This window comes from Camarhynchus parvulus, chromosome 4, assembly GCF_901933205.1.
Source record: "Camarhynchus parvulus chromosome 4, STF_HiC, whole genome shotgun sequence".
Taxonomy (NCBI): domain Eukaryota; kingdom Metazoa; phylum Chordata; class Aves; order Passeriformes; family Thraupidae; genus Camarhynchus; species Camarhynchus parvulus.
The window spans coordinates 58,791,258-58,816,761 of record NC_044574.1 but is presented as its reverse complement, the minus strand read 5'-3'; the positions used below and the strand labels follow the sequence as shown (position 1 = coordinate 58,816,761).

General features: G+C 35.8%; 1 protein-coding gene across 6 annotated transcripts in view; it reads left to right on the top strand.

The window, feature by feature from the left end:
* Positions 1–25,504, top strand: part of LRBA (LPS responsive beige-like anchor protein) — a 367,939-nt gene that overhangs the window by 336,668 nt on the left and 5,767 nt on the right. For all 6 annotated transcript variants that reach the window (XM_030947121.1, XM_030947122.1, XM_030947120.1 and 3 more), the window contains 3 exons: positions 3,101–3,268; positions 18,975–19,076; positions 20,290–20,504. In XM_030947121.1, the coding sequence (XP_030802981.1) occupies positions 3,101–3,268; positions 18,975–19,076; positions 20,290–20,504 (485 nt within the window). The remainder of the gene's footprint in view (positions 1–3,100; positions 3,269–18,974; positions 19,077–20,289; positions 20,505–25,504) is intronic.

Genomic DNA, 25,504 nt, shown 5'->3' with positions numbered 1-25,504 from the left:
GTGAGAGTTTTTGTGAAGCCTGGCATATCAGGGGAGTTAATTATTCTTAAAATATTTACATGAATTTAACTCTGGTTTTCAGTACTAGAGAACTGGGGTTTTTCAGGAAATACAGGCAAGTACCATAGAATAAGAAGAGAAATTTTGAAATCTGGTGAAAGAATACTATGAAAGCCTTTGAAAGCCATGCCATACTGGAATTGATTTGGAGCCACTGAATTCTTTTATATAGCATAAACTGATCGATGTAATGGGCAGCAGTTAAATTAGTGTGTCCAAACCATTGAAGTCATGCATGTGTCATGCTAAATAGGAAAGAATCTTTCCGTGTAAGAGCTACAGGAATTTAAAAGCCATGACACCCCAGGAAAAACTAGGTATGGTTTTTTTCCTTTCATTATCTTATAATGGAAATAGCGACCTCACTGCAAGGTACTTCTTTGGGATTAATGACCCTGTGTGGTTAATGGGTGTGTGCCATCAAGCTTTCCAGTAGGTTATTAATCCCTAGGGAATATCCTGCATGTTTGTCATTGTTTCTTAAATATATTAGTTAACAGTGTTTTTCACACTTGGCAAACCAAAATGTCTGACAAAATAGACTGGTCTTTAATGAAAATCTTTAGATCTCGTGGTGTAGTTCAGTATTTCTGTCATTTTTACAATTTTAAAGCCTTAAGTATAAAGAAGAAATTCCATTTATGTAATATTGACTGCCCACAATTCATTATACAGACATCTTGTTAGACCCTTCTTAGGTTAATTTTCTCATTGATGAAAATAAATTTACATAGAACTGTGAATTTAAAGTGGATCTTCAGAAAGGATAGCTAGCAGTAAAAAGTATTCAGTGTATATGCTTGATTTATATGAATAGAGAAATAATTCTATTATATCAAAGGATGTATTTTACTTTACACATATGGAAGGAACTTGTATGGTTTTGGTAGCCTTGCCCTGTATCATCCTGAACTACAAATATCTCTTTAAGTTATTTTCCCTGTGTATGGCAGATTCACCAGGCACCTTGTTACTACCATAACTAATCAGGGTATAAACCAAAATACCATTGTCAGAAAAATTTCAGATTTATTTCTTCTATTTGTCAGTATAGCAGCTCTAGCTTAAATGAAGTGAATTCAGATGTAGTTTACTTTGCTTCAAATTGAAATGAGAATAAAGTAGGGAAATATTTTGAAATCAACAGAACATCAAGGGGAAAAGATGATGTGATCAGTAATGCATGAAAGCAAGTGATCACAGGTGTTGAATTCAATTATGTTTTAGCACTTGCACAAAAAAAAAAAGGAACCATTTTCCTATCAGATCTTTGGTTGGTTTGTTTGTTTGTTTTTAATAGGAAATACTTTCAACTTAAATCATGGGTTATCAGCATAGCCAATATAGCAGAAGCACAATAAAACCTTCCTCCAGCAGTGGGAATGACTTCTAGACAGTGTTTTAGCTTCAGTACTGCAGACTTGAGTCTTATTTTTCTTTTAATTATTTGTAGTGCAGCTGTCAAATAAAACATTAACTAGAAAATTTGTTCTGTCAAAAAGGGATATCTGAGTGCAAATGAAAAAGTTTGAAATCACTGTGTAGAGAGAACAACTCATGTTAAAGAAAACAGGAAAGTTTGAGGAACTCTTATGAAATGAGGTTTTTTTTTTTAGCAATATAAAATAGCAAAATATTATTTCTTGTTTTGATGAAATTCATTGGATCTTAGGCTGTACAAAACAAAATAAAAATAACCAGGCAGAAATAACCTTGTAAAATGCTTGTTTTTTAGAACAGAACCTGTAAAATTAGAAATAATTGAGAAGGAGATCTCTATAACTCAGTGATGTTTATAGCATAAACTTGTGTTCTAGAAGTATAAATGATCCCAGGTAATGTCAATAGAACTGAAAAATATATCACATAGTTATTTGATCCGCAAGTTACTCACCCTTGCTCTACAAGGTGAGTATGCACAGTAAGAGTGCAGCCAGGGGTTTGCCCTGTCCACTCAGAAATGGCTCATGTGGTAGCTTTCCATCTCACAATTGCCCTTGGAAGGTTAGAGCAGGCTTGTAAGTTTTATCAGTATTTGATTTTGAATCTGATGTACAGATTTCCTTTAAATTGCATCTTGTTATTTTATTTTTTGTTCCTGCACTAAAGTACATAAAGTACTTCTTTTGTAGAAATTCATATATGTGTTGTGGTTTTTTTCTGTTTTTTTTTTTTTTTCACTTTAATGAAATTACCTTTTTGATCTTGTTATAAATTGGGCTGTAAACTATTTTTGGTCTTTCATCAGAACTATTCCATTAAGTATTTAATTGCCATTAATTGTTATTTAGTGGCTGGATACAAATACAGTGCTTTTGTACTGTTTAAAAAGAGGCTCTGATGTGTTCCCTATTACCCATATTAAGGGACCAATAGTTTTGAATTCATGCAACAAAATATTTTATAAAAATGTACTCAAGTCCCAACACTGATCTGTGTTACCTATTAATTTTTAAATGCTTTTCAGAACATTTAGTTTAACTTTATTTTTATTTATTTATATTTAGAAATGCAGTAGTCTGTATTTCCTGTTTCTTTTTTTGGCCTGTCTTGTCAATCCTTCCAATGCCCTTCTGTTCCTCCTTGTTCTTTAGTCAGCCCAAGGAACAAATGGTCATTTGGGTTGAGAAAGCCAGGGTCACACATTGGAGGCATCGCACTTCACAAATGTGTGATTGGGTGCAAGATTTGTCCTGGCCCTAGCTACCTGAACGGGCTGAATAGGTGCATGAGAAAAGTGTGTGTGTTCTTATCCTGCTTCTTCATGATCTGCAATTGCTGGGCTTCAGGAAATCCAGTTAGACTTTTGAATAAAGTATAATATTGAGGGACTGAAAGTATTTTTTGTATGGATTGTATGGACTGCTGCACTTTTAATTAAGTTCCCACCAAATAAATAAAGAGAAAATAGTACTCCCCACTACATTTCTATTTTGAAGTTTTTTGGACAAAGAAAATATTTCTAAAATACTTTATAATGTATTTAATTTGTCTTAGAATAAGAGGGTAGTTTTTAAAGAATCAATTTACTGTGTTCCAGGTAAACTGATGCAAGTAGTGTTTGGCCACTGGGATGTTGTGACCTGTCTGGCCCGTTCCAAGTCCTACATTGGAGGGAATTGTTACATCCTCTCAGGATCCCGGGATGCAACCTTGCTGCTCTGGTACTGGAATGGCAAAACCAACATCATCGGTGATAACCCAAGAGGTAAGAAAAAAACAAAAATAAAAACTGGTTTGTAGGGAGGTTGTCTCACAATGCCTTGAGCAAACACTTCATAGAACAGAATTTTAGGTAGGGTGCTATGTGCCCAATCCTCACAATCACATATGAGGCATTCTGATTGGTTGCAGTGCAAGAATATAACCCAACTAATAATGCAGAGTAACCCTGCTCCAGCCTCATTCAGTTTTAACCCTTCCCCACTCAAACTCACCTTGCACTTGCCAAAGTATTTATTCTCTTCCATCTTGCACCATTTCCCAGGAATTCCTGAATCATCCTGTCATTTATTCATGACAATGCTCTCTTTTAACTCTATAAAAAACACTGAACCACTATGACTGTTCAACTATGTATTATGAAACAGGAAAGGTAGAAAGTGATCTATACTGGTTTATGCCAGTTTCACTCCACACACACACACAAAAGTAATTTCTGATCCCCAAAGCAAAGAAAAAGGCAGATATACAGTTGAAAAAAAGCCTGGAGTAAGCCATTTTCCAGGAATGAGGGGTTTTCAAGCCATCTTGTGAGAGCTTATATGTATATAAATTTAGGGGCACATCATAGCCAAACAGAGGTCCTGTTCAGCAAAAAATAAAATGCCCTGAAGGGGTAAGAGAAGGTTATTCTATCATATGAAGAGTATTTCTTAGGTATTCTTCCATTCATTTCAGGTCTTCTCTGACCCTGTTTAAATACTGGTAAAAACTGCTCTGAAGAGGGCAAAATGGACATCTGGAAAGCAAGAAGTGGTATTAGATCTGTCATGTATTGCAGTTATAGCTGGCACACAGTTTTATATAATCAAAACAATACCTGACATCTTCCAAATTAATCTATTTGGTAAAGCTGTGTGTTCCATATTCAGTCTGTTACTCATCTGGAGTTACTTGAATTTGAAACACAGAGGTGGCTTGACTGAAAATTGCATCCTGTGAGTGACTTTGAAGAAGCACAATTAATTATTATCAGAACAAATATCTGAATTTAACTTTCAAATTATTTGATATTGATTGTGAAAGCTATTCAAAAGTTGAAGAAGATGCACCTCAGTTCACTCAGTTGCAGAATCTTAAGGCAGAGAATGTGTGAAAACTATCCCTATTATCCTTCCAAGCAGCCCTGTTCAAGAGATGGGAGGTTTTCTGAGAAGTGGCTAGCACAGTTTATGAGGGTCTTTAAATAAATATGTCTTTGCTTGAGGGAAAAAAAAATTCTATGAATACTTCATACATGTTTTGCAGTCTATCAATTTAAAGAAAATGCAAACTCTGTGTTATTTTTGCAGACCTTGAAAACTTGGAAACTCCAAAGAGTTTGTAGGTTCCTAAGTTGCCCTGAGAAGTTATACTTGTCCCACATTTGCCAGGCTTGCCTGCTGTGTGAACAAGACCTTGAGGCTATAGGCTCCTTGATCACCCTAACAGATCATTTGCTGAGATTCTGTACCTACTATTTGAGTCAAATATGTACATTTTGTTGCAATCTATTGACTGTCTTCTCTAATGCAGATTTCTAAGGTATTAGAATTTTGCAGTTTTCAGAGGCAATGCCAGGCAATTCTAGCTGCTCTTTAAAATCACACAGTAGCTACCTGGTAAATCTCTGTGCTTGTAGTTCTATTAGACTTGGACTTCTAGGGACTTGCAATGGCTCCTGTGTTTACCAACTGCCTTTCTGTGAGGCTTTTTTGTGATACAGCGTGCCTGGAAACCTCTGTTATCAATCGGAATCTTGTGGCACTATACGTAGTCCTAGACATGGGTATAGACAGTTCCTGCTTCAAAGAGATGGTAATCTGGGGTGTTTAATTTTTCCCAGAAATAGCTGTCTGTAGGCTTCTCTGTTCAGTCAAAATTTTTTTTGAAAAGACAAATGAAAGGAGCTGTTTCTGCTTAGTTCTGATTGTGTCAGAAATGGAAAGCACCAGCAGATTTGTTGGGTTCTGAGCCCTGTTACTGCAGCTGTAACTTCCATCCATTTGCAGGATGTTGATATTTAACTGGTCTAACGTCTTTCTGTATTTGAAGCTAATGATTCTTTTACTTCAAAATACAGTTTATTCATGCTTTCAATGAATACTATTCACTGAAAATTTTACATACTCTCAAAGTTGATATTTCTTCTCTATTTAATTATCTCTAATGTCCATCTTAAGATGACTTCACAGCAATGTGCATCTAATGGTACTTTACCAAATCATGGTGCCAGAGTAATTTCAAGAAAAAGTGATTTAAACCACAGAGTATTTCTTTCCTTCTCTCATAGTACCTATTGCCTTGATGTACATCAGCCAGCAGGCTGATATGATCCATCTGCTCTAAATAATATCCCATTAGGCACCCATTATTCCACCAGTTACATTTTATTTGGGTTTACTTGTCTGATTTCTTTACTTTCAGAGAACTGAGCTCTGGATCTCTGGCTCTGTGTATTCATGTTTTAGTATGATACTTAAGTTGACAAGCCAGGTGAGCTATGGTACACATGATAAATAAGTGGCTTGATATTCTTTATCAAGGACAATTCTTGAGCTAACTTGACTGTTTTGAAAAAAAAATCTGGTTTTGGTTTAATAGAAGAAAAAGGTTAACAAAATACTAATTATTTATGTAATTTAGCTTTTAACTTTGAGGCTGACTTTATAAAGAAATTACGGCTATGGAGTCTCACTATCTAATTTAGTTTCTCCCCAATACCTCTCAAAGGCGCTGATGAATGTAAACCAAATCTGACAAATTGAAGTCTCAGAGATATGAAATTTCTATACATGGGACACATCTGCTGGAAACTATTTTATTCTTCACAAAACAGCTTGATTACATTTAGGTTAAATCATTTTTTTCCTTCTCAAATTAAAACCTGAAATGCAAAAAATATTTCATTATGCTCTTTGATCAAATGTAAAGTTTTCTTCTTTCTAAATTAATTGGTTTTGAAAATGTAAACGTATGGCACTACGTCACTTGGGAGCACAGGCCTTTTTCTGATGCAAAAATGTTTCTGGGGACAATTTCTGACCAAGCCTTGGAATAATTCAGAGCAGGGCTGAGGACCTGAAGTAGTTGTATCCTTCGGAATAGCCTTGAGCTGTTTTGCTTTCACATTAATTAGCATAACTTACTGTGGAGATGTAAAGTCACTTTGCATAGTGCAAGGGGGTTTTCCTTTCCTCTCCTTGGCATGTGGCTGGCTTGGGAGAGGATATGGCCCTCCCCTCGGTACTCCTTGGAGCCCATGTGTGATCTGTGGCACACAAAGTTGGCTTCTGCATATTTAGAGGCTCCAAGGCACCACTTGGGGATGTGACATTACGCACAAGGACTTGTGTGGTAGAATGTGTGTAGATTCGTGGGAGAGGGCTGTGGAAAGATGCTGTGTTTTGTCCTTGCCCAGCCTAAGGAAGTGGAGGTGGAGGGGAGGCAAGATGTGGGGGGTAGGAGGAGGGATTGTGTGATGGCTGGAGAAAAGAGATGAGAGAATTCATTTGCATACAAATGGTGAGCATCACTTTCAGATCCCACTTTCTCTTTGAAGCTCAAGTGGTAACTCCTGATGTTTGGACATTTCCTAGGTTGGGGGATTGAGTTTTCCTTTGTAATCACAGAACCGTAGGAAACAGGGCGGGCAGGAACTTTGGTCACCTGATCTATTCTCTTTTCCAAATGAAGGCTTAACTATGCCAAAATCAATCTCCACTGATGTTTGTCCAATCTTCCCTTAAAAACTACAGCAAACTACAGCCCATTTTTGGGCCTTAGAAGCCCTGTCCTTAGCAATCTTTTCCCAGTGTTCAGCCTAGTGTCCAGTTCTTTTTGCAGCAGTTGCATTCTGTCATCTTTTATCTATTTTTCCTTTGTGTAGAGAACAATTATTTCCTTCTTGCAGCTACTTCCAGTTATTTGGATTGCCATGACCTACAATTCTTTGCCTCCAACTTTAATAACTCAATTCTTTGTTTTTTGCCATAAGTCATGTTTTTCCAGACCTCTAATTTTTTTGTGTGTTCCTCTCTTCAGTTGACTGTCTTCCTCAAAGTAGACCCAGGAATGCAGCTGAAGCCTTTCCAGTAATAAGTAGAAAACAACCTGGTTTACAGACCAGGACTTTTCACATCCCCAGGGATCTATCTGTTTCTTTCAAAACACCATGACACCGTCAATTCTTTTATGGGCATGAGCTAGTATGAATTTCAGTGTTTTATGAAGAATCTTTTCACTTGTGTCTCCTTCTCTCTGTAGTTTAGCTGTGGAATCTCATCTTTAAACTTTCTGAAGTGTATTCTTTTTTAGACTGTTTTCTCCAATTTGTCAAACTTACTTTGAATTCTCATCCTGTCCTCCAGCAGCCTTGCAGCAACTCGTATCTGCAAATATACTTTGCAGTCTTAGTCTATTAAATTGGTCATTAAAGCAAATGTTAGCTAGTACACAGTTCAGGAATGCCCATCAATACATTTACCATTTTGACAATGAATAGCTTTCAGAATGTAGCTTTCCAATATATAATAGTATCTTCTGAATGTGTGCTTCCCTTTTTTCCTTAAGAAATTGCTCACATGGAACAGCACTGGAGTTCTCACTAAAGCAAAAATATGTGATGTCTCCCTGAACCCGTCCTGTTGCTTTGCCATTGCAAGGAAAAAATAGCTTTGACATGATTTGTTTAGAACAAATCCAAATCAGCTGTTACTCATCTCCTTGTTTTCTTGTAGGAAATTGTGTGTGTATATATAAAAATGTAAATGTTCTGCCAGTATTTTTTCTGTTTGTTGGGATTAAGCAGACTACTCTCTAATTTTTCTTTTTCCTGCTTCTTAAACAACACAATACTTTTTAGTCTTGCAGAACCCCACCCAATATCCCTGAAACAATTGTTGTAACTCTGGGATTATTCATTGTCACAGTATTCTCATCTCACTATTATCAGGCCAATTGAGTACCAAACATTTACCTCATTCTCTAGTTGAGACAACAGATTTCACTGCTGGTTTTACTTGGGTTTGCTGTCTGACTGCAGCTGACCTTTTCTTGAAGTACTTTGTACGGCATCATCTACTGGTATTGCTTGCCCTAATAACAAACCAACTTCTTGAGAAAACTTGGCATATTTTCATGGTTTTAGAATGTTATTTTTGATGTCCTTGTTAGTTACATCTCATCTGTGTGTGGCTCTCTGGGGCTTGTCTCTTTGCTCATACCTTGTTGCTTACACTGTTTCAGAAATAACCTCATTTATTTTGATCTTTTTGCCTGACTTTCCTGTGTCAAAGTCACTGGAGAACTCTGAGTTGTGCCAGCTGGGGTCTTGCCTGTCTCATCTCTGTGCTGCATTCACTAGTATCCTCCTTACCTTTTCCTTTGTTTTCTGTGGGCTTAACTGCCCATGAGATCTTACAGAAGGATATTCTGTATGTATTGAAACCTGTTTTCCCAAAATACTTCAGGAATTATTTTGTCCTTGACCTCTTCCTTATAAAATGTATTGAACATTCTCATATCTTTGCCACTTCCCTGTAAATTCCTTTCAGCCAGGTGGTTTTTTCATTTGTTTTGCTGTATTGGTTATAATAATATTTAGGAGGTCATCTCTAGCTGTTATATATTAAAAATTGTCATCAAATCTCTTTCTACACACATACTTGTGATTTTCCTTTACCAACACATGATTTTGTAGTTGGAATATCCTATTTTCTCCAGTTTTCTTTAATAATCCCTCACCTACATGGACAAGGTAGAGGCCAATCATGAATGTTAGTAGGTGTAAATCTGTGTCTTCAAGGTTTTGGGTTTTTCACTGTAGCTATTTTGTTTGGGTGTACTTTCTTGAAGGGGAGGTTTATGGTGGTGAATTTGTCTTAGTATCGTTTATGCTTCTAAAATGGTTTGTGCTTAAAAAATGGTAGGCACTTCTATAGCCCAGTTAAAGTGTTTTTCTGCTATTCTTGACTTTATTAATGGAATATGAAAATATAGTTCCGTTGCTTTCAAGTATCTATGAATGTGTTCACAATTAGGTTTTAGTTTTCAGATTTTGAAAAAACCAAAATATTTTTAATTAGAAATTTTATTTGCTAAGGAAATTAAGGCTCGCTGGTTAAAAATCTTCAATGCTATGAAATGTACAATCCATGTGTAACAGTATCACTAGTGCTAATAGTAACGGGCTCTCTTCTGAGTTATTGCATTGATCTTCCACACATATGTGAATAAAACAAATTATATTACCTCTTTTATGTTAGCCCATAAAACTAGAAAATGTTACTCTCTGTATGTATCACATTTGCATCACGAGGACTATGGGGGTGCTTTCATTGCATAGCTTTATATGTTTTAGAGGGTACTATATTCAGGCATTCTGAAGTGTGGGAAATAAATGGGTTTAGTGGTGTAGCTGTGTAGCAGGACTCACGTGAATGTAAGCGCCTGATTTCATATTTAAAAATACAATTACTGTATTTAACTAATGTGTAGAATATCTCCCTTAGATGCAAATTTTTAAAATGCATAATTTTTTCAATGTATAAAATACAAAATCTCCCAAAGGATTCAAAATTGATCACATTTCTTGTCTTGCTGAAAAACAGTCTTGTTCCTCTCCAAGCTACTTTTAAAAGAAACTGCATTTTTGTCTGGTTTTTATTTTGCTAGAATTCCTAAATAAATATTTGAATACCTGCAAGACTTTTACCAATTTACATTATTATTATTAAATATATATAAAATTATTATAGTGTATGTATGATAAAAGAATTATAAATCATTATTAACATTAAAGCTATGATCTTGAAACTAAAGAAATCGTTATTTTTAATTGTATTGGTAATTATAGTAAAAGTTAAAACATCTGTATTTCATCAACTGCTGCAGACATTTTTCAGTTGGAAAATTAAAACTTTTTTGTGAGTGCTTCATAATTAATTATTGAAGTGGACAATGCAAGCAATTTAAACTTTGAAATTATACCTGAGGAGCATCTTTGTGTTAGTTGATTAAATATTAATGTTGTGGGTTATAATTTCTTTGGACTCAGACACTCTAATCCTATAAAGTTTAATTCTGTGAGGATTTGCATAGATGCTTCCCTCTGCATGCAGAGAACATTCACACTGATTTCAGGCAGGTCCTATGTCTGCTGTTAACTCAGTAGCCAAAAAACCCATCTTTGCCTTCTTCCCTCTTCCTCATATTGAATTAACCTATGTCTTGGTTGCCAGGTCTGCATGATCCAGACTCTTTTAATGGTCTATTTTCAAAATTTGTTCCAAACCAATGGTAGTAGAGAAGATGAGGGTCCACATTTCCATAGATTGTTTATAGTATAAATATTCATTTAGAATTCTAATCATTATTTTTAAAAAATTGAAAGTAATTTCCTTAGCAGCAGCTTCTCTTAAAAAAATTAATTGGGAAGTAGCTGTAAAAAGCTTACCTGTTAGTGTTTCCTTTTTCATTTATTGTGCAAAGTAGCAGGAGTATCAAAATGTCCATAAATCACTAATCAGGCTAGTTAATAATGGAAATTCTTCTATTAACTGTTACTTTCTGTCTACCAGAATAGCTAAAAATTTTCAGAGCCTCAAAATACTAAAATACGTTTGAAATTGCTGCAGCTATAAATGCAATAGTCTACTGAAGTCAGCCTGCGAGGAAAAGAGTGTTGCTCCAGCACTGAGTTTTAGGACAGTCTGCACATGCTCCTTTAGGTGCTCAATAGCACTTTTATTTTTTTACCCATGCACACATTTTATATATTATTGTGTGAGCCTTTCTTAAAAAAAAAGAAATAGCAAGTAAATAATTCAGTGTTAGTATAACATTGTTTTACTACAGATCTAACAAATATTCTTTGTTTCAAAAATGGCAGGACAGGACAATGTTGCATGTAAAGCTAGAGTCCTTCAGCACCATCTGCTGGCATTCAGTTGAAGCTGATCTCAGGAATGGATCCTAAGCACTATTTAGTAAAAAATTAAAAATACCTATTCACATTTCGAAGGCAAAAAAAATTCATTTGTAGTATAATCTTTTTATCCTTTTCATTGCAATTATAATGAGAAAATACAATGTGAATTTAAGTTCAACATAAGAACTGAAACAGAAATAGGTCAGGAGTGTTTTGTTAAGTGGGACCATAAAAAGAAATTGATTACTTTTTTCTTTTTATTTTAAAGGGCTTTAACAAGCACAGTGTTACATTTTTCTATGTGTGTTACAAGTACAATTCAGTACAAAGTATGTCATAGAGACGATACACAAAACTTGGAAAAAGTATCTGTAACATATTTTTGAAAGGCGTAGCAACCACTAAATATTCTTTTATCTAGCATTTATTGCATTAGTCAGTGTTAGCCTTGAAAGCCTCATGAAAGCTCAGTAGACAGAACCCCTGATGCTGTAAATGGTCCCATGGTTCCCTGTAGCTTTGCAGGTAACAAGGGCTGGGCCAATCTGCGTGAATCTAGAACAGAGCCTTAAATTCTGCAGCCACAAAAGGTCACTGTCCTTTCTTCTTTCAGCTGTAACACATTGGTACCTCAAAGAGTTTGAGGCCTCATTGAACCTCATTGTATGGAGGCCTCCAAGTACTCTTTAAATCACATAGAAATGATGGTTCTACCTTCCACATATTTAAACTGGAAAAAAAGATGAAGAATTCTGGATGGATGAATTCTGGTATATCTGGAAATCTGCAATGCTGGCACACAAGCCAGATACTTTTGTATTTATATAATGACAAAAGTCGTGTCATAGATACCTATGGGGACAAGGCCTTCACTGAAAAGAGCTTCACAGATAGTCTGGAAAGCAGCTAAAAAGCCATAGTGGCTTGGTAGTGATAAGCATGTAAGTTTGCGTGCCATAAATATTTGTTTTGGCTAAAAGTATGTCCTACAGTATTAAGTTAGCATTTTTATCATCCTTGTTTTCAGTTAGCTAAGAGATTGTGTGTCAGGACTTGTCAATCAGTAACTCAAAGAAGCATTTTAGAGCAAGTTTTGAGGCAACCAAGAATGTATGTATTTTGAGACTGGAAACACAGAAGGAGTTTGGATGCTGCTCTTTTGTCAGTATCCAGCTTCAGGTGTTATTAAAATGGGATGCATGGAATTTCCAGCAGGATAAAGATGTTTAGTACTGCTTGATGCAACACAGACCTTTGAGTTCCAGGAAAAACAATGCTCTATTTATGACTTGTAACTAATAGTTGATGTGGTAAAAGGAATTACATTCAGATGGCAAATGAATACAACCTTAATGTGCGCCATATACAGAGTTGTGGGATGGTGTACTAATGCATCACATTTATTTACCTCGGTTGGTTGCTGAGAAAAATCACCATTCAGTTTAAAGTCTATACCATGTAAGACAGAACAGAGTAGTGCAGAAGATATAATAATTTATAGTCTAGAATAAGATCACAGCATAAATGTTATAAAAGCTATTTGATCAATACAAGAATCCTGACTTTGGTGAGAAATTATTTTTAAGTGTTTCTGGATCGAAATTCTAGTGGTAGTACTAGTACCATGGAGATACTGGAGTTATGGCCCGCCTCATTGAAAAAGTATCTGGTTTAAAGAGTTACTTGTAAAAAAACAGCTAACTTATGTATTCTCTGAATTTGGTGTATGCCACCAGCACTCCCAGTTACATTGGTAAGTAAAGGTGGTAAACATCTCTGTAGTACAATATACTACTGGTGGTAGTATTGGTTTGAAATTACTTTTATAAAAGTAATCTAATAGCTCAAGGACAGACTTTAGAATAAATTATTTTGATGTATTTTAATAGGGGGAAATAAAAAAACCATAAAAATGTGCCAAACTAAGTGGAAGTATCATAGGAAACCTCTCGTCTCAGATTATATTTTGCCCAGGTTATGAAATACTGTATAGGTTTTAACTAGATGTAGTTATCTTGGTTTATCTTACAACAATTTCTCAGTAGCTGCTATTTCTGACTGAAATAATTGCTTGATTTTTTTTTCTCTTTAGGTTTGTTGTCTTTTTGTCTTGAACTCACTAGGTAATGGTACTATAAACCAAAAGAGAGAAATATGAAGAAAATAATTATTTTTTTAGTATAAACAAAAAAAAAGTCCCTTCATAAACCTGTTTTAGAACATTATTAGATAAAAATGACAGTGTTCTAAAACTTCAAAGCTGCCATTGAAGTAACAGTTTATGAAGTCAGGATGGTGCAAATATTAAAATATCAGTGTACTCTGACCCGACTACTCACCTGCAGATACTTTCCAGGGCTTCAAAAAGGCCTGGGTTCGGTGGGAGGAGTCCTGCTGAATGACTTCCAGGACTTGCAGCAGATCAATCCCCACTTATGGAGAACCTGTTCCAGAAAGTTTTGTGTTGCACATGGTGTAGGAATTAAGAGACTGGGGATTATTGACTTTTGAAGTCTGAATTGTAATACCCAGTTTATGAAGGCCGGTTAGATCTTCTTCCTTATTCTGTTTGTTTTGGAAGCATAGTTTTTGTGACACAGCATGTATGAAAAGTCTCTCATTAATACTGGTTAAATGTTGGTCACTTGTTGCACTGAGTGACACTGAGCTAAGTATAGTAAGCCCTCCTGGGTTATATTTACTGAAACGAATCCTACAAGATAAATCTAATGTATTTTTTCCTTACTGAACAAAATATAGCATCTCCTGTGCTTTGCATGTTTAGACTTTGCTTCAGGATAGAATGATGCACTGTTCAAAGAAGTTGTTCCTTTTTCAGAAAATACAAGGTTGAAGTGTGTTTTTACAAAACTAAAACTTGCATCTTGGCATAAGGTTGTACTTTTTGTATTAAAATAAGTCTGAACAGATGGGAAGTAGTTTGAAGGAATTAAGAGGAAATGCTGATGGAATGTCACATGAAGAACCAGACAACAATGAAGCTTCTATATAATATGAAAATATTATATTGTTATGTAAAAATTCTTATTTACAAAGAAAAGATTATTCAAACTGAAGCTTTAGGAATATTTCAACGATTTTGTGTGGTATCACTTGAGTAAGATCTCTCATTCATCAGGTAATTTTCTGTGCCAGTGAAATAGGGTTCTAATCATTTGGCCAATTATGTGATCTATAAATAATGTTAATGCACAGACTTTATATAATATTTGACAATTATCCCTTTGATGCAATTAAAGTCTGAAACCTGCTATATAATCAACATTGGACCTTAGCAGCAAATTAATTTTCTTTATTTACCTATATTTTGCTGAGAGCATTTTTTTCCAGATGTCCTATATTCTGTACATACCTCTGTACTTCCCATGTTTATTTCAAACCTTTATTGTTTTCCTTATTTTTTAATCATAAAAAGCAACTTCCAAATTGGGAAAATTTTAAAATTAATTTTAGAAGGCCTTTCTTACACGTATAGTTTGGTTTGGTGCCTTCCAAGAAGGCACTCAATCACTTTTGCAAGAAATAGGTAAAAAGACAGATTAACTGATGCTTTATTTGATTTGGATTTTGTATTGGCATAAAATTGCATAATTAATTTGCCATTTTGAAGTGCCCCACAGCCTCTGAAATTAGAGAATAATTTAGAAATGGCTGTTTAGGTCTCTTTGACATAATAATTAACTGTCTTCTCAGTATAAAACACAAAAAGGAGCACAGTCAAATATTTTATATTTTAATGCATTGCATAATATTGTCTCACCCATAAATAGTAGGAAGAGTATCTCATATTTAATTGTGTAGTAAGTTTTTTTAGGTAATCTATCTTTTGGTTTCTTTTTAGGAAGATATTTTTCTTCAAATCAGTTTTTGTGTTTGGCTCAGCTTTTACAGCTTAGTGCTGAAAATAAAGAAAGCAGCCATTTCAGGAATTTGCTGATGGATTTAAAATGTCATGATCCTGCTTTGTATTGCAACATCACCAAAGCTAAAAAAAAATAGCAAAAAGAGACCTAGTAATACAAACCAATTTCTTTTTCTCTCCATTAAGGCTTTTCTTCTTCTGGATGTCATTAAACTGGAAGAAAGTATTTGACTTTGCTGTAATCCCACTGTTCCTTTTTAAACATAGTCTCCAAAAGCCTAACATTTTTTCACTGATATATCACCACAGGCTGACATGATATCACATGCTCTTCTTTTATCTTCTGAAGCTTGAATTTTATGATTTAAAATGTACTTTAGTCACTTAAGTAAGAGTGATATTTTATGTTGTTTTCTATGGGAAAACAGCTTTGGAGAAATTATTTATTGGAATGTAGGTGAGTTCTTTTGAAATAATTTGAATTGTTGCTGCAAAGGTAAAGTATTCTGTCCATTACTGGAAAGTAACTTTATGTGTGCTTCCTGTGACTTAAATAAATCGTTGATGGCATTTGTAGCAATGTGAATGTGACATTAAGAATGTTACAGAATTCAGCTCCAAGCAGCGATCCAGGGATGGGATAGTCTGGGGATATCACTATATCCTACACTGAAAAAGCACATCTGTTGTGTCCTGGTTATTAGTGCTAGGATTTGAACTATCTTTAATTTCATTTGACTTGTTCATCTTCCTTAAGGATCTCCATAAAGATTCTCTGAGTGTTCTTTTCAGCCCTTACTTAGGGTTTGCATCAGTGGTCGTAAACCTGCTTAGCAGACAAAGACTCTCTTCCCTTTGAAGTCACTTCCCTAGCTTTTCAAAAGGGTCTCTGAGTCTGTTCTCCTAAAACAATTTAGAAAAGTTTGAAGTGGTGCCCCTTAAACCAGCAACAAAATAAAATTTTCTCTTTGCATTATTGAAAACCATGACAATCTTTTGAACCAATAACAGTTTAAAAGCTTTTAAAGAAATCTGTTCTGCTCTATGACCAGCTTTTAAGTTGACCCCATTATTTGGGAAATCAGGCTTGGAAACCCCGAGATACTTGACATTCTTATCAAAGGAGTCAGCCTGACTTTTCACAGGACACTTCTTTTACAGTATCTATTCAAATCCTAAGTTCTTTAAAGATACTACTTAGTTTTCTTCTTTTTTTTTGTTGGTTCATTTGTGTTGGGTGTATTTTTGTGGGTTTTTTTGTTTGTTTTGTTTTAGTGTTTCTTTATTTCAAATATAGTTTAGGAAACAGTTGATACAATCTATGAAACGCTGATCCTTCCACTTGTAGATTTATACTCTGTTATGTTTGAAGTCAAGTCCAAATTCTGAAAAGACTGTGAGTGCTACTCAGGCAATTTTATTTTCTGTGAACTGTGATAAATATATATACTCAGTTTCTACTTCTTGATTTAAGATTCTTATCTCCTACATTTAATGGATGTAGTTGCTGACAGCCTTATGCAGATAAAACCCAAAATAATGTAGTTGCTGTAAGCAATAAGTTTACTCTCATGATTTTGTGTATCTGCAAGTCCTAATAATTCATTCAGGCATTGCTTCTCATAAGTGCTTCTAATTCCAACATCTTACCTTCATTACCTCCTGCAATGTTGTGTATTTAAAACTTCTCTGATTTCAAAAGTTTCATTAATGTGAAGTGTATAATTAGAATAATTCCTTGCTGATCTATGTGAGTACGCGTTAATTCAATTTCTGAAAGCAGAAGAAAGCAATAAAACCAGAAGTCTAAAATTTTGCTAATATAGGCAGCTCATTAAAAGAAAACAAACTAACAAGACCTTTAAACATGCAAAGCTGGCACATTTTAGGGCTTGGTAGTGACAAGGAGAAAGAATTGGGTCAGCAACATTAAATTGTTACTGGATAGTATGATTGTTATAGTTGCTGTTACATTTTCCCCTAAAACTGCAGGTTTGTGGCTTGGCTATATAGAGCTCATTTATGAATCTTCTGAGGTGCCCAGCCCATGTTTAGTGGGGCAAGGTTCAGTAGAGCAACTTGCTCTGAAAGGTTTGTGAGCACAATTCACAGGAGCAGCCACCTGAGAAGTACCTAGAGGTCGTTAAATCCGCCCTTATGCTTCTAATTTGTTGGGAGTTTTTTTTTTCCTTTGCTCCTAAACTGTCTGCCATACTTCCTGGGCTTGAGTCTGTTTTTTCAAACATTATATGAAACAAAAGTGACAGCTTCTAATGACTGTTTCTTAAGAGATTAGGACGATTCAGCAAGTTGCTCTAAAGCAGGTTCACATTGAAAGTGCTGGCAGCATACATGCTTGGGTGTGTACATGTATGGACACACATATATAGTGGCTGTGGCTATATCTAAAAAGAAATCGATTTATTTACTTTTCAAGATTTTGTATTATTGATACAAATTGTAATAGTAACTGCAGAATAAATCAAATTTTGAAAGGTCAAAATTCTTGATTTGAGACGTTGTCAGAGATTATGACCTTTACTTAAAAACCACTGGAATGTGGCAGCTGCACAGATGTTTTGGGAGGTGGTATAAATGGTTTGAGTAAAAATATTTATGCAAGCCCAGATCTTACACCTCTTTTGCAGAGAAGTCTCTCATGGAGGGTCTCAGAAACTATCCCTTTAAATACAGCTCTATGGTCTCTAATAACACTCAGTACCAGTATTGCTGGTGCTGCTCTACATGGACAGATTAATGTCATTATGCTGGGTTTATATTTTTAAATTTACAACCCCAAATATAATTTGATTGATGCTAACTTATAACTAATAGAGTCAATTGGTCCCATTATTACTGTATGTCTTTGTAAAACCATCTCCTCTTTTTCAAGTGAAAAAAGAGGTTGATTTTACCACTGCTTTACTGCTTTGTTGGTGTCTCACATATCATCATTCATTGTGAAGTGAAATTATTCCCTGCTGCTTAAAAACTCATCTAAACCTTTTGAAAACTACATGATAGCATTGCCCAAGAAACATCCTTTGGAGTTTAAATGCTTTGTAGAATGCTATGAATGAGCTAATTGTATGGTAATACAAAAATAGCTTCATGATTTTTTAAAATGCCAGCACTTTTGAAGAGGGCAGTGAATAACCTATGAGCAAAGATATAAAACTATTTAAAGAGCTTTATAGCATTTGCTTACCCTTTCTCTGCCTTGAGAAGAATATTTTTTCCTTTAAATGTGCCAGTTGTACAATTCTTCTTTTTTTTATTGTATCCATATATATTTGATTATAAAGAGAAGTACAAAAACCCCACAGTTCCTATAGTAGGGAAATGTCTAATAGGAGCATTAATGTTGGGTTTGAGTGGGACTTCTTTGCAAATTCATCAGAAATTCATCCTGCCTGTGGTCCAGCTCCACATCTTGCAAAGAACTAGACTTCAAACTGAGATTTCAGCACTGTTATTAGGTTAAAATAAAATCAGTCGCTGGAAGTTTTCCTTCATCTTTGGGCACTTCAGGCATCTTCTCTTGATAGCTACTCTAGTGATACTTGCATTTACTAATGCCTGTTGTAGGAAAGGGTAGTAATTGACTTAAATCTTTCCCTCCATAAAATATAAATTAAAGGAGGAGAGAGAGGGAGGGGAAACCAACTTTGGTTGGTTTTACTGCACACCTGACTTTCAGTAAATATGCAGGCAGAGTGCTGCTGCTGTACTACACAGGTAGGAGCTACACAGGTAGGTACTACACAGGTACAAACAGGAGCATTGATGTGATTTGTAAGCAACATGAACTCAAAGAGCAGAAGGTGCTTCAGTGATGGAAAGCAGTGATTTTGGGAATAGATTGTAACCAAGATTGCTTTTATTGTTTTTTCACTGAAGGTGATTTTGCATCTCCACGAGCTGTTCTGACAGGACATGACTATGAGATCACCTGTGCTGCCATTTGTGCTGAGCTTGGTCTGGTAATAAGTGGTTCAAAAGGTAAGGTAGCTCTTATAATTTCTTTCTGTTTGTGAAGCTATAATCCTAATGCCAAGAGGAATATAGTTTCAGGTGGTGGAATTTATAAACTTTATGGTGGTTTTATTTCTAACCTTTTTTTTAGTTGCTGTGGAACTTGAAACCTCTTTTTAAACACATTGAAACTGAGGATTGTTCAGACGTTTATAAGAAGAGAAAACCACATCAGTTTCCCAACTGATTGCTATTCCTGTTTGTTTATCCAGTGTGCAATTGCATGTCACATAGTTGGATACAGCCTTTGAGGGCCAGGATGGTGAAGAGTGGCTGTAATGGATAACTTCTCAAAAAGGGAAAGCAAAAATTAGTTTTGAGAGAAAGAGAATGTACTGGACTGTTTGTTTGATGAAGGGTGTGTATAAACTACTGGTAATTCTGTTCAGGCTTTTTCAGCTTGTCTGCAGAACCTCTAAGATGCTCCATTTGTATTCTCAAAGACCTGCTTTTAGCAGGCAAATTATGAAGAGTGATGATGATTCTGTGGAAATTCTATATAATTTTCTTATTTGCTTAATTGTCCACAATTATTTTTAAGCTGTAAATTTCTTGGACTTAGTATCTTTCTACTTTAGTGTTTCTAAAATAGCTACTCAGAGACACTTCTTCAGAGTTGGGTGTATTCATGGTCTGTACCTGTGTGCATTTCTGCATTATGCATGTGAACTCCTGTGGCTTATGTGCAAAGTAGGTGTTTGTCGGAATGTGTTGAAAAAGCAAATATTTATTGGGTTGTATATGGCTTGCAATCTTAATATGAAAACATACACTTGTAGAATACCTACATGTGTAAATTCATTACTCTTACTCTGTGTGTCTGTGTTTTGATAATCTCCTTTCAAGGTTTAGTATGTTTAATTGTTCAAAATTAAATAATCTCAAAATTAACTCTCAAAATTAACTACTACCTGCTTTAAAAGAAAATCCACAGAAGGCAATCTAGGTACTTTTACCTTAATGCAAAGCTTTCAAGGGATAAGCTGTTTATCTTAGTGTCGGTACCCTTGAAGTTATAGGCAATTCACCTAAACATGGTAACAACCACTATAAAGTAATATAATAGTGATTATTTAAGTAGAAGTCATTACTTGCTTTTTGAAAAATGATGTCTTTAATTGAGCATATGAATCAATAATAATCACAGGTTATTGATTCTGTCAATATTCTGTCTCCCTAGAAGGACCATGTCTCATACATTCTATGAATGGAGATCTACTGAGGACGTTAGAAGGTCCTGAAAGATTACAAGGTCCCGAAAGCTGCCTGAGACCAAAACTTATTCAAGCTTCCAGAGAAGGCCACTGTGTCATATATTATGAAAATGGCCTCTTCTGTGTGTTCAGTGTGAATGGGAGGCTGCAGGCCACGATGGAAACCGATGACAAGATAAGGGTGAGTGTCCTCAAGTGTGTGCTGACTGCCAGCTGCATGGGGAAAAGCTGTCTGTGCTGGAGTTGGCTGGAGACTCTTTCTATAGCCAGACCATGAATATGTGGTACCAGACCATAGCATAGCAGCATTCTGAAAAAATTTAAGGGGACCACGTGCTCGTAATAACATTAGGAAGTGTATTTTACAGTTTTAGCTGTAAAATAACTCTGTTCATAAAGTAAGGAATACTGTGTAGGCATTTCCTTGAGTTGGAGAATATGAATATTACTAATTGCTGACCAGGAGAGGCTGTGCTGCATCTTTGCTTTTCAGTCTGAAGGCAAGAGGTTGGTGACATGCTATTTTGGATGTTAGTTTTCCCTTTCTTTTGGCATCTCTGACTGCATTCCTGCATCCTGGTTCAGCTAGCATGTGTTGTGCTGAGCTCCGGGAAGTTTATAGGGATATGTCTATACTTCAACTCTTTTAGCCCTTCGGCATTTGTGAAGTGGGCAGCAGAGTTCCACATCTTTAGCTGCAGGAGACCTGGGGCAAGTCCAGAACTATGCAGGAGGCATTTTAAGCCTATGGCTTTATAAAAATTATTTTATAATACAAAATGAAGGTCTCTTGACAGTTCCTGTGTAATAGTACCTATGAAACAGAGCAGAAGCTGCCAGCTGTACTGCAGTACCACACCTCCAAGCTGATTTTCATAATCTGATGGAAGATCCCAGGAATTCAGCTGCTGGGATTTCCAATGTTCTCTTGAGTTGAAAACTCTAAAAAGTTTTTCCTTTATTTGGATTACAAGTCAGGAAGAAAATCTCTTTCTGCCATCATATTTGTTTTACAGAATTATTGGCATTCTTTCAGCTGTAGTGCAAAGTTGTGAGCACTTCTTTCCATGCTAAAGTTAGAAGAATGTGTCAGTGTATTTTAAAGAGTTTTGATCTTCCTGATTTACACTTTATAGTTTGTATGGAACTGCTTCATTAGCACTGAAGTTTCTGTGACAGTTCAGTATATTCCACTTAAAATCTTTTAAAACTCCTATAGTGTACTATGCTCTGCTAATCCAGTATCCCTGTGTATCATCCATTCAGAATGTCAGCTATGCTGGTGGTGGAATATACAGAAATAACTCTCTGTGTAGGTCCCTTTTCCATAGTGAGAGTGCAGTCTAGTGGGATTAGGGAGCATTTGACTTCTGTGTTTTGTGGCAGCCACAGGTGCAGGTTTGAGGCTGGGGAAGTGAAGTAAAAATGTGTATATTTCTGTTCCCAGACATTTTTTCCAAATTAATGTAGATTTTTGCATCAATTCCCTGAAATTGTACCTTTGGCCATCCTTGTACAAACACTTCTGAGATTTTCAGCCTACCCTTCATCCCAGAGTTCTTTCCATAAAGCAAGACCATATCACAGTGTTTTCTCTTTTTACATTAATAATGTTGATAATCTGTCACTTTCAGTTGTGATTATGTTGTCAGCTAGGCCAGCAAATCTGTAAAATATCTAGAAATCCCTTGTTGGCTAAAACAATTTCTGTAGTGTTTCAGTCAGTACCCACAGCTTTAGGAATGTTGCTGGAAGCAATTGAAGTTCTGCTCTCTGTGGGCCAGAATTATGTTTGTAGAGGGGTTTGGGGTTTATTTTGTTTTGTTTTGTTTTCTTTCTGTCCCAGTGGTCCAAGCTGAGCTTTACGCTTAAACAACCTACAGCGTCTCTGCCAGCGCTTCTGCACTACATCATCGCTGAGGGAGAGTGGCAACTGCATGATTAAAGTGGGGCATTTAAAATGAATAGCACCTACCCATGGGCTGTGCTGACAAACTCTCCTCATTGGCTTTTGCTTGGGGAGGATAGAAAAGGGAAGGAAAAAGGTCATAAGTGTGGAATTTGTAATATAACAGCTTCAGTTTTCCTGTGTCATTATGGACTGGTATTTCAGGACGTTATTGGTAAAACTAGCAGCTTTCAATAATGACACTGGGGTAAACATTCTCATTTTCTTTCTTGTATTCTTGTGCTAGAAAACTGCCATAAAAAATTCAGAACCTCTGGGGAAATTCAGGGTCTAATCAATGCCTTCCACCTGTTTTTGTTTTAAATACTACATTGCTCAGTGAAACTTAGGCATATCACAGTACATCTACCATGTAGTGTTTAGATATCTTAATGAATACCTTTAACTCTAAATAGTCTGCTTGTTCTGAGAGGTAAAGTTATTTTATCCTAAACAAAGACTGTATGCTGTTTCACCCAGAGGAACCAATTTATTTTCCTTTCCTGAGTCTGTTTTGAAATGTGGAAGTACCCACAAGACTCCTGCTGCTGTAAGCCAGGGCTGTCACAGTGTCAGCTCTGCCTTTTTACAAAGCACTGCCTTTCAAAAACCTGAAACGTTAAAAGGGATTTGTGCAAAGTTTTGAGACTTTCCAGGGAAATACAAGTCAGAAATGCAGCTTTTAGAACATTGCTGAAATTGTGCACTTTGGGGATTATTCGAGAGTCTGAATCTCATGTTGTGAGAAAGATTAGTTGCAGGGTTGTTTCAGTTGCATACCTAGCAGAATTGCAGATAAACTACGCTGGGAAAAAGCAGAACAGTAAAATTGATTCATGTCACCTTCCATACCAACTGGAGTATTTGGAAGTAAAAGCATCCTTTCATTTGTTAGATCTTGAAGGGCATATCATGAAACTGCAATGTTGACAGGGTCACCTTTTTATTCCATTCATTCCTTCATCTCTTCATTCATTCCTCCATCCCTTCATATATATAGGCAAGAGACTGAGAAATTTATTTATAAAAAATAAAAATTAAATAAATCAACATCTTGTCTTCATGACAAGCCAATGACTTAGTAAAATTGCATAGGTATTAGTAAGGGTTCAAAGCCTGTACTTTATTTAATCAAAAGATCACAAAACATACTGCATGTTGCAGGTAGTGGAAGAGTTAAAGATTAATGGCTTTAATTTGCCTTTTAATATAGCATTTCTTCAGTGAAAGCCTCAAGTATAAAATTCAAGTGAACCATGACCATAAGGTTAATGGATTTTCATCAGCTGAATTTTATAAGTGTAGCAAATAATTATTTGTCACGGTCTTCACTGCAATTTGGAAATACCCTTAGGAGGCTGCTATTGTTATAGAGAAGAAAACTACCCCATATTGATTCTTGCTTCTAATGAATAATCTCTTTAATACTTTTGTGGTTAGTTAGATCTTGTGATCATCCACTCAGCACATGCTAGTTCTAGATAATTTTCAGTCTTACCAGTTTATTTTCTGCCCCTTTCTTACTTTACTCTTCTAAGACAGTCTCTGAATTAGAGCTTTCAAGCTCCCTTTCAAGTGCCTGTGCTTTCAAGATGCTTAGCACATTTCTGATAGCAACAATCACAGAAGCAATTAATGGTTGGAACATTTCTTTTTGGGGGAGAGAGGAAGAAGCTTCAATTCCAAATAATTCTAATCTTCATTAGTGTTCCATTTTCCATACTTAGCTGTGGTTGGAAAAACTCTACAAGTTCTGCTTTATTGTGTCTAAAATTACACGTATGTCTTGTCATCTTAGTTCAAAACACGGCTGGAATAGGTTTATCATCTTTTTTTTTGCTCAGTGTTACCTTTCGTTTAGAGTATATGTTTGTGTATCAATTACACTCCTTTTAAAGTTATCGTGTGAAATAAAATTCCAGCAATGTGATCCATTCTGACTCCTTGGGAGTTGTTGCAGTAAACACTCAAAATTTATAACATAATATAGAAGCTCTATCTTAATCTAAGTGTCTCACATCGTATAATTCTTACAGGATGTATTTGGCATCGCAGTAATAGAGTGCAGCAATACAAAAAATACAGATGTGCAATATGTCTGAGTTCAGTTACTGCTGCTCACAAAGCAGTATCTTACACACACTGTATATTTTGGTTTCTAGGCTTGTCAGCAGTCTGTATAAACACTTCAGTGTTGCATGAACGCAACAGCTTTGTGCTTTAGTTTCTCTGATTTTTTTTGTGGTGTGTGTGCTGTAAATTCTGTATGTTAAGAAAAGTCCCAAACTGCTTTTCCCTGAGGTATGTAAAAAGTTTTGCATATTTACAAACCTGTATATGCAGAGACTGCAAATGCTAAAATAATTACAGATTTCAGTAGAGAGATGTTTGCAAAATCCTGTCTTCAGTTCTTTCTACTGTTTCCTAAATTTAAATCTCTGAGCTGGAATTTTGCTTGTAGACTGTTATCTTGAGGGAATGTCCTTGCCTTGACAATGTTTTAGTCAAAAAGAATCCATTTGTTTGTAGAGGGTGTGTGTATGGAATTTATAAGCCACTGCTGTGAACATCCTCCATTCTTACATCATTCTCTTGAGAAGTTGGGTCAGCTGAAATTTATCACAAATTAGCCGTGATGTGAAGGGTGTGTAGTGCATTGAAAGGCTGCCCAAATTTAGCTGATTCACAAACCTTTGGTTAAATACATTTGTAGATAATGCTTAGTATCTGTATTCTGTTCTGAACATCTGTAGGCCATGGATGCAGTTTTTCCCTGCAACCAATCATCCCTCACAAAGAGGTGCACAAAAGATCCATGGCAAGAAATGTGATGGTTGTGATCCTGGGCAAAAGAAAGGGAAGAACTGTTAAGGAAGCAGAGGAGAAAGAAGAGCAGGATGGAGGACAGGCTGTTTCTATGCTGAGGATTGTGGACAAATCTAAAAGCAGAGAGCAGAGAAGGAAAAACAGAAGTCAAGCTGGGGAGCAAAAATCAGAAAGAGAGTGGAGAAGAGGCATCTGAAAACAGGAAAAGAGCATAGGAAAAGGCTTGGGCTTACTTGGTATTATTAATCATGGTCCAATATGTAGTTTCAAGGATCTTGATCTTGCTGGTGACTCATGTTGATGTCATTCCACATGACAGAATCTGTTCAACTTTCTGGTTTTGTTTCTTTGGAAAATGCTGCAGACCTTTCAGTTTTCCTGGACAGTTGGAGGATAAGGCTATAAAA